Source organism: Pediculus humanus, genomic scaffold (assembly GCF_000006295.1).
Source record: "Pediculus humanus corporis 1103172107382 genomic scaffold, whole genome shotgun sequence".
Taxonomy (NCBI): Eukaryota; Metazoa; Arthropoda; class Insecta; order Psocodea; family Pediculidae; genus Pediculus; species Pediculus humanus.
This window is the reverse complement of record NW_002987009.1, coordinates 150,483-160,615: the sequence shown is the minus strand read 5'-3', so window position 1 is coordinate 160,615 and position 10,133 is coordinate 150,483. Positions and strand designations below refer to the sequence as shown.

The 10,133-nt window shown below is 31.5% G+C and overlaps 1 protein-coding gene across 1 annotated transcript in view; it reads left to right on the top strand.

Moving 5' to 3' along the window:
• Phum_PHUM025610 (alpha-mannosidase, putative) overlaps positions 1-10,133 on the top strand; it is a gene marked incomplete at both ends in the record, with an annotated part of 32,213 nt that overhangs the window by 17,439 nt on the left and 4,641 nt on the right. The window contains 2 exons of the mRNA XM_002422919.1: positions 3,686-3,858; positions 8,136-8,269. Of these exons, the coding sequence (XP_002422964.1) occupies positions 3,686-3,858; positions 8,136-8,269 (307 nt within the window). The remainder of the gene's footprint in view (positions 1-3,685; positions 3,859-8,135; positions 8,270-10,133) is intronic.

Genomic DNA, 10,133 nt, shown 5'->3' with positions numbered 1-10,133 from the left:
CTCTCTGCTTCACTCTTTTTTTCTCTTCCTGGCTCTCCTTTCTCTCTACTTCTTCTTCTCTGTCTCCCACTCTCTCTCCCTCTTTCTCTCCCTCTCTCTCTCTTTCTGTCTCTCTCTGGCGAGTTTACGTTCGTTTTTTTTTTATATTTTATTTCAATTTTATTAGCCATTGAGTGCGAACGCTTTAATTAAATATATATATATATATATATATATATATATATATATATATATATATATATATATATATAACGTTTTTCTCTCTCACTCTCTCTCTCTCTCTCTCTCTCTCTCTCTCTCTCTCTCTCGTATCTTAGAGACATTGAAAATGACCTTTCGTAATTTATGAAAGAAGAAAAAAAAGAAAACCATTTCGAGTAGGAAAATAGTATTTGAAATTACGGCGTTAAAAGTGACAATTAAAATAGGAAAAGTTTTTCCATTATTTTGAAATTAATTTAATTTTATGTATAGATAGATGATGATGATGATGATGTTGTTTTTAATCTCGCGTAATTTAAAAGGGTATATATACGACAGTGCTACCAACTTTAAAAAAAAAAAACTAAAGAAAAAAAAGAGAGAGAAAATTTAAAATTTTTTTTTTCTCTACCTTCTCCGCCTTGGTTTTTTCCTCCCCCCCCCTCGTCGTTTTTTCTCGAATTAAAAATCTTAAAAAGTTTTCTTTTATTATCATTATCATTATTATTATCATCATCATTATTTTAATAGTTTCTTTCGTAGGTGAAAAAAAAAAAAAATTTTTTTTTATAAAGTGGCAAAAGAAAAAGTTTTTTTTTTTTTTTTTTTTTAAACGTTTAAAAATGTTTTCTCGAGCGTTTTCGTCGTCGTCGTCGTCGTTTTTGTCGTCGCAATTAAAGATAAGAAAATTTTTGAAAAAGGAAAATAGAAAAAGGAAAATAGAAAAAGGAAATTATACAACACGTGATAAACCTTTGATAAAATTTTTCAAAAGAAAATTCCGCGGGGAAAATTAAAAAAAAAAAAAAAAAAGGGGAAAAAATTTTTTTTTTTTTCCTACGAAAAACTCAGAGTTTGTTTGATGCACCTGAAAAAGGTTTCGAAATTTTTTTTTCCTCCATCTCTCTTTTTCTGTCTCCCTCTCTCTCTCTCTCTCTCTCTCTCTCTCTCTCTCTCTAATCCGTTCAGCCTTCTCTTTTCCGGTATAAAGAGGAAAAAAAAAGAGAAAAAAGTTTTAATGTTTTTAATTTATTGAGGGAAAATTTTTTTTTTTTTAAAGAGATTCAATGATGAGATATTATCACGGACGACGGAAACGGTTTTTAAAAAAAAAAGAGAGAGAGAGTGAAGGGAAGAGAGAGAAAGAAGAAAAATGTATGTGATAATAAGTGACAAAATGAATTCCAATATGGAAAATTTGCCAGAGGGAGGAGGAAAGGAAAAAAAAAAAAAAAAAGGTTTCGGAATATTAAGAATGAAAAATTATTGCTCATCGAAAACGTCTGTTCCATTTTTATTATTTTCCTTTGAATTTTTCAAATTCCATCATAATATCCGAGTACGAAAAAAAAAAAAAATGGAAAAACGGAAAAAAGGAAAAAAAAAGAGAGAATGATGTGATGAATGTTTTTGCTGGCAAAAAAATAAAAAAGTATCCGAAAATAAAGAGAAGAGGAAGGAAATTGGGGGAGAAGAGAGGGAGGAAGGAAGGGAGAGAAGGGGAAAAAGGATCTTATGAAAATATCATGAAGGAAAAGAAAAGGAAAAAAAAAACAAATTAAGAAAATCGAGGAGAGAGAGAGAGAAAGAAAGATAGGCGTACACCCACACGCCACACACGGAGAAGAGAGAGAGAGGAAACATGATTTTTTATAAATTTCAACGGCCTTTTCCCCAATTCCCTTCCCCTCATTTTTCCTTTTTTTCCTCCTTCTTCTCTCTTCCTCTTATTTCCGTTTTAATATCGTCTGCTTAAATTCAAACTTTAAATTTTTTTTTTTCCTTTTTTCTTTTTTTTTTTTATTCTGCTGGAAAATTTCGTAACGATTTATTACGATTTGATTTTATCTATTATTATTATTATTATTTTTGTTTGCATTTCGTCGTTGTCGTCGTTGGTGACGTCATTAAACAAAATAAAAAATTATTATTATTATTATCATTAATATTAATATTATCGTTGTCATTTTTTTTTTGCTATCATTCATAGCAAATCGTTTGTGATTTTTCCTCATGTTTTTTTTTTTTTGTGCACGCAAACTATTTATTTCGTTTGTTTGTTTGTTTGTTTGTTTACGACAAACGTATTCCACAAGAAAAAAGAAAAAAGAAAATCGCGTTTTTTTTTTTTTTTTTTAATAAAATGAATTTAAATAAAAAAATGATAATAATAATAATAATAATAATAATTTTGTCAATCAAAAGTTGCGGGGAGGTTTTTTGTGCCTCCTATCAAAGCAGAAGACACACACACAAAAGAAAAAAAAAAGTTTAACAATAATTTTATTATTATTTTTTTTTCTCTCTATTTTTACCACTTTTCTTCCCTTCACCTTCTTTCTCTCTCTCTCTCTCTCTCTCTCTCTCTCTCTCTCTCTCTCTCTCTCTCTCTTTCTTTCCTTCATTTTCAACCATTTTTCTATTTTTTATTATTATTATTAGTTTTTCGTATTTTATTTTCGGTTAAAAAAAATAGTAATAATAATAATAAAATTGTATAAATTGTCATTTTGAACATGGGAAAAAAAAGTGGTGGTGGTGGTAAGGATGGTAGGAAAGGTTGAGATGAGGGCGGTGGTTAATGGTGTAGTGGTATTTCGGTGGTGGTGGTGGTGGTAAGAGAAAAGGGAGGAAAAAGGCATATTCGCGGTTAACCTTTTAAATTAAACCAAAAGAGAGAGAGAAAGAGAGATGATGTAAATTTTTACGATGCAACTCGAATGCTTCCCCTCCCTCCCCCCCCCCTCTCTCTCTCTCTCTCTTTTATTTTATTTTATTTTTTATTTTGTCATTTTTTTTATTTTTTCAAAATAATATTTTCTCTCGGGTAAAACAGGATTGCAGATGTTTTTTTTTTCGTACCTGAAAACCCGTAGTATTTCATAAAACGAACGAGGAAAAAAAAGGGCCCCGAAGGAAAGGGTGATGGTGGTGGTGATGGTGCTAGAGCAGGATGGGAGTAGAGATTCGAATGCGTTTCCGTTGTTTTATTAATTAAAACCAGAAAAATATTATTATTATTATTATTATTATTACGATTCTACAGCGACACATAAAACTCCTTTGTCGTCGTAAAAAATTTTTACGAGTAGTACCTGTGACGTCACGCTCCGATTAGTTTTAATTAATTTTTAATTATGACGATGATGATAATAATTTATATATATATATTAATTGGAAAATTTTTTTTTTTATTTTTTCATCCCATGAATAATTAAATTAAATTAAATTAATTATTATTATCATCATTACCGTCATCATCATTATCACTAGTATTTTTTTTTTTTTAATGAATATTTAATAAGTTGAAAATAATAAGTGGAGCGTTTACGATAAAAGTTTTTTCTGATTATTATAAATTATTATTATTATTATTATTAATTTTTATTAATATTTGAAACGAATTCGTAAATTATTATTATTATTATTATTATTATTTAATTAATGATAATGTTTAAATATAACGGTTTTTTTTATCACGCAGGTCATATTGGTACCACATTCGCACAACGATCCAGGATGGTTGAAAACCTACGAAAATTATTTTCACTACCACAGCAGAAACATTCTGAACAACATGGCGGAAAAATTAAAAGTTTTACCCAACATGACGTTCATATGGTCTGAAATATCATTTTTTTCACAATGGTGGGAAAGGTAAGAATAAAAAAATTTTCTTTTTCTTTTCTGTTTTACACGGCTCGTCCTTTCTCCCTTCTCCCCTCCCCGTCCGAGTTTCCCTTTGTGCAGAGGGAGTAGTAGTAGTAAATAAAAGAATAAGATACATCGCGTATTTAACTTACGAGAAATGTGACGTCATAACGTGGAAAACGTTTGAATTTTTCCGCGCGATTTATTATTTTCCCTTTACTCGAACGGACATCAATCAATCAATCGATAGATCGATCGATCGATGAATCGTATCAATCGAATTAAATCGTAATGCGGATTTTATAGCGTTTTAAAAATGAAATAATAATAATAATAATAAAACGGTTGAAGTAAAAAACGTCCGACGACGTGGAGGCGTTCGGTTTTTTTTTCTTTCCCCCCCCCCTATTAAAACCATTTTTAAAAGGAAAATTTTTCTTTCTGGCAAAAGATCTTTTAAACGAACGTTTTCAATCGTTTCCCATTTTATTAACTACGAACGTAAAAATAATAATTTGGCATCGTATCAGATTTCCGACGGACTGCGGTGGTGGTGGTGGTGGTGATGGGGATGGGAAGAAGGGGGGTGTGGAAAACGTTTTCTCCAACAAAAATCCGACGAATCGATGCGTTTTATTATTATTATTACATTCTCCGGTTATTTTATTAATATTTTTACCGGTAAAAAAATTTAAAAAATTTTTAAAATTTTTAATCATTAAAATTCGCGTCGTCGTTAAAAAACGATGACGTCAACGTCGACGGCGACGACGGCGACGACGACGACGACGACGAGCAAAAATGAAAAACCGTTTGAACGTGTACGTGGATCGACGTTGAAAGAAAATTTATTTAATTAACGTGCTCTCGTGTCATGGCCACCTTAAAACGAAATTACCAACTTAAAATCGATATATCGTATCGATCGATTATCGATAAACGATTGTCATTATCGTGGGGGCGGGGGGTATGATTTACGAAAACGATGATGGCGGTGACGGCGGCGGCTTCGACGTATTTTTTTTAAAAGTATAATAATTTAAATTTTCATCCATTTTAATTTTTTAATCACTATTATTTTCACGTTTCGAATTCAATATGGCGGAAATTTTTTCGGTGAGAAACGACGAAATTGGGGGGGGGGTGGGAGTGATAAATATCGTTTTGTTTCGTAAAGTTTTTCCCCCGAAATGGTTTTTTTTGTGCGTGCGTGAGTGCGTGCGCGTGCGTGCGTGTATATGTATCGTTATTTTTATATTGTTAAGTTTAATATAGATTTGGAACATGAGGGTTTTTGCTGATGACACGTCTCTTATAATCTTGTCCCACGCTCGGAGTAAATTGTATAACCGTTTGAAAGAAACAGAGAGAAAGAGAGAGAGAGAGAGAGGGGGGGGAGGGAAAAACCATTTCATGTGAAAATGTGTCCCATCTCGTAAAAGTAATCGTCACTCTTTTGTAAATAAAAAAAAAAAATTTTTTTTTTTAAAATGAATTTTACATCCGAAAGTTTTTTTTTTTTTTTTTTAACCTACCCACGTGCCCGCCCCTCTCCCTCCCTCCCTCACCTCACGTGGTGTTCCCCACCGCTTTTCAAAAAAAAAAAAAAAAAAAAAACTTTATTCATCATCGAAAGTTTTTAAAGAATGGGGAGAAGGGGGGGAAAGAAAAAGTCATTCGACTCTCGTGATTTGCGTGGGGGATAATAAAAAAAAAACAGCCGAGCCGCCCGTCTCTGCCCCCCCCCCAAAAAAAAAAGTTTTCTTACGAATGAGAGTTGTTGTTGACGATGATGATGATGATGTCCCCTTATTTTCGAAATAAGAAAAGAAAATTTTGGCAAAAGTTTTTTTCATTTTTTTTTTTGCGAAAAAGATTCGACGAAAAAAAAAAATGTCAATTTAAAATATGGCCAACCTTTTTTATGTTTTTTACTTATTTAGTTACTTACTTCACTCGGAAAAGGTTTTTTTTTTTTTACTCTATGACTTTAAATTTTAACGTTCGAAAAAAAAAGAAAATGTTCATTTGCATGTTTCTCACAACATGTCGAGTGTAGGGAGAGAAAGAGAGAGAGAGAGAAAAACACTCAACTCAAAACGCTTTTCTTCGTCACTTTTTTTTTTCTTTTTTGTTACTCTATGGAAAATTATTCTATGACGTCGTCATTTTTTCTTTTTTTTTTTTTTTTTTAATCAAAAATGAAAAGTTTTACGTGGGGAAAAATAAAAAAGTAGAAAAGTAGAAAAGAAAAGAATTTTTTTTCCGGGTTAATAAAAGTTTCGTTATGTTACGCGATTTGAAAAAAAATGGCGGATTTTCTACTTCCCCTTCCTTTTCCGGTCACGTGAATCAAAATATAACCGTCACATTTTTCTTTTTACAATATTTTGTTTCCTTTGAACGGAAAAAAAAAAAAATTTTTTTTAACGATTTATTTATTTTTTCTCGAATTTTCTTTTCCAGGTTTTTAATTATCGCGTCCGGATCCCCCCGTTTTTCGTTTTTTTTCGTTTCCAGGTTTCGTTTTACAATTTTTTTTTTTCCAATTCGTTTTTATTTTAAATGACGAATTCACAAATTAATAAGTCGAATGGGGGGGGGGTCCTTCTCCCCGTTATTTCTTTTTCTTTTCCAAAGTACGAATCAAATCCTTCCTGTTTTTTTTTCGATAATGAAAAGGTTGTTGTTGTTGTTGTTATTCGACTTTTCTTTTTTTTTGTACCCCCCTCCCCTCACTTTTAAAATTTAAGATAGAAAAAAAGGAAAAAAGGAACAAAAAAAATTTTTTTTTTCTAATTAAGAAACGAAAAGGAAAAAAAAATAAAAAGAAAATGTTTTTTTTTTTAATTCCTAAAAATACCATCAGAGGGTTTTTTTTAGGTATAGATGACGTAATACTTGGTTCGGGTAACAAACATGGCGGCGGAAAAATGTTTTTCTTTTTAGATTAGTTTTTGCCGTCGCGGAATCGTCGTTTGTCGTTGTTTCTTTTCCGTTTGTTTTGATTTCTCTTTATATATATATATAGACAAAATAATGATAGAATAAATAAAATGTATTGAATGAGATTCTAATTAGTTTTCCTTTTTCTCTTTTGAATAAATTATTCAACGCATTTTATTTATCTAACGGATTAAAAAGTGGAAATGAAAATTTTCAATCATCAATTCGATTCATAATCAATTCAAATGATGATAATAATAATAATGATAATAATTAATTCGGTATTTCTAATTATTATCAACTCATTTCGATTAATAATAATAATAATTCCGCGGCGGCCATTTTGAAAATTGAAACCCTTTTTCTTAGTCTTTTGAAATGATTATAATAATAATTTTCGTCGTCTTCTTCATCTTTTTCGTGCGCCTCCTTCCCCTTTTCCCTCCCCCCGCCGTAACGTTTACGAATTTTATTGACTCTATGACATTGCAATTAAAAAAAAAAAATTTATTTGATGATAAAACCTGAATCCGCCACTGGAATCGAGTTTTTTTGTTGTGTGTTGTAACGAAGAACGTCATAGAATAAATAAATAAATAAATAAAAACTTTTGTCGTCTGTTACGATTCGTACAAATTTATTTCCGAAATTTTTTTTTTTTTTTTCGTTTTTCTTTTCCTCCCTTCCCTCCCCTCGCTTTTCCAAAGTTTTTTTTTTTTTTTCTTATTTCGTCTGTTTCAGATTTTTTAATTTGATTTACGTTTTTTTTTATTCTCCCCGTCCCGCCCACATTCCCCACTCCCACCGTCTCCTCTTATTTTATTTTTTTCGTAAGTAAAGGGGGGGTCCTTTAAAAATATTATTATTATTATTATTATCATTATTATTATAATCATTATTTTCGATAGACGACGACGTCTTGAAAAGAAAAGAACAAAAAAAAAAAAAAAAAAAAATGGAGCGTACCGACCGGATTTATTATTTTATATTTTTGTTAAGTTGGCATCTCTGATAAATGGACCCATCCTTCCTTTCTTCCTTTATTTATTTATTTGTCTGCGTCTATATAATTTCATCCGTTTGAATTTTTCTTTTTTTTCCCAAGTCGAGGAGAACGAAAGGGAAAGAGAGAGAGAGAGAGAGAGAGAGAGAGAGGAGAGGAGAAAAGAGGAAACGGAAGGGAAATTAAAAAAATTTAAATACCGGAAGTGAAAAAAATTATATTTATATTTAAAAAAATTTTTTTAAAAATCTTTTTTCATTCGAGTGTTGTTGTATCGTTTTTATAATATTATTATTATTAATTTTTTGTTTGTTTGTTGTTTGTTTGTTTCCAGCGCTCATCCTACGAAGAAACACACGGTTAAAAAACTTTTAGACGAAGGAAGATTGGAAATAACAACCGGAGGTTGGGTCATGACGGACGAAGCGACGGCACATTTTTACGGAATGCTCGATCAACTCATTGAAGGTAAGAAAAAAAAATTTTTTTTTTTTTTATTTTGGGGGGCACGGGGAGTAAGGTCACGTGACGTCATATCATCATTTATCTCCCATTCAATATCTATCTATCAATCATGGCAGCTTGAATTTGATAAAAGATTTTTTTTTTCTTATTCATATTTTCTCTCTCTCTCTTTCTGTCTTTCTCTCTCTTTAGTGATTCCCATTCACCTCCTCTCTCTCTCCCCGCCCCCCGTTTTGTATTCGTTGCTCCTTGAAAGTTACGAAGAGTTTTATAAATCAAATTAAACCTTTCGCGAGAAAGAGGAAAAAAAAAAAACCTTCGCTCGTGGGAAACCCGAATCGAATTCGGGAAAAGAATTTTTTCTTTTCTTTCCTACTCCGGGAAGAAGAAAAAAGTAATCGGGAGGGAGGGGGGGTGGACTGGAATCGAATCTGGATGAAAAAAAAAAAAAGTTTTATAATGAGGAAGGAGGAGAAGGTTTCGTTTCGGTCGATTTTTTTTTTTTTTTTTTTTTTAGAGAAAAGTTTTTTTTCAAAAAAAGAAACGTGATATTTCGATTTATTATTATTATTATTATTTTTTAAACTTCTTTTTCCGGTTTTCTTTTTTGACTCCATCGCCGCCTCTCTCTCCCTTCTCCTCCCCCTAATCCGCCTCTCGAAATTTTTTTTTTTTTGTTGTTGTTAAAAAACCTAATATTTGATGTGGAAAAAGTTTGTATTTGGAGGGGGGACGGGAAGGGGAAAAGGGGGAGGGGTGAGAGGGATCACGTAGAAAGTTTATTATTATTATTATTATTATTTTACCTTTCCGTGTTTTCGTGAAAAAAAAAAAAAACAAAAAAAAAAGAAAGAAAAAAGTTTCCGAAACTTTTTTTTTTTTTTGTTCGACTTCCTCTCTTAACGAGAAATTAATACTTTCAATAATGATATTTAATAAAGGGAAAGTAAAAAAAAAATTTTTTTTTTTTTTGTTTGTCCCGGAGGAAGAAACACGCGAGAGGAGAAAAGGGAGGGGAGGGAGAGGGGGAGAGAGAGAGGAGAAGAAGAAAAGGGCAAAAGTTCAACGTGACTACGGGGGGATGTTTTTCGAATCGGGACAAAAAATTTTTTCCCTCGACCGGGGGGGATTTTATCATCGGAAAGTTTTTTTTTTTTAATTTAAAATTCCCGCCAAAATTAAGAGTCGTATTGAGGAGGGGATGACGATGGGAAAAATGATATAGACAGGGGGGGGTCAAAGGGTCAAACCTTTTATTTCTTATTTATTTTCATTTAAACCGATTATCAACCGGCATTAAAACTCTCTCATATTTTTTTCTCCCCTTTTTTTTTCTTTTTCTTCTTATTCATTTTTTCTTCTTCTTCCTCCTCCTCTTCTTCCATCTTTCCTCCTCCTTCTCTCCTTCTTCTTCTTCATCTTAACCTTTTGTGTGTTTAGGTTTTTAAATGATTTTCTTTTATTTTTTTTCTCCATCGATGCCACTTGATGTTTTATTAGGGGATTTTTTTTCTTTTTTCCTTTTTTTCTGTTTACAATATTTTAATCCGACGTTAAACCTTTTCTATTACGTTTTTTACCTTTCGTAAAGAGAGAGAGAGAGAGAGAGCGAAAGGGGTGATGAGAGTAAGAGAGAGAGAGAGAAAGAGAAAGAATTAGAAAAAGAATTTTCAATGCGTTCATTAAAAATAATAATAATTATCGAGGGATTTTCTCCCATCTCCCACCTTTCCCACTCCTCCTCAGCCCTGTTTTTTTTTTGTACACCCTCTTTACCCTTTATTATTATTATTATTATTTTTTAATATTTTACTTCATTAATTTTTAATAATCTCGATTCACGCACACGTATTTTCCTTTTTTATTC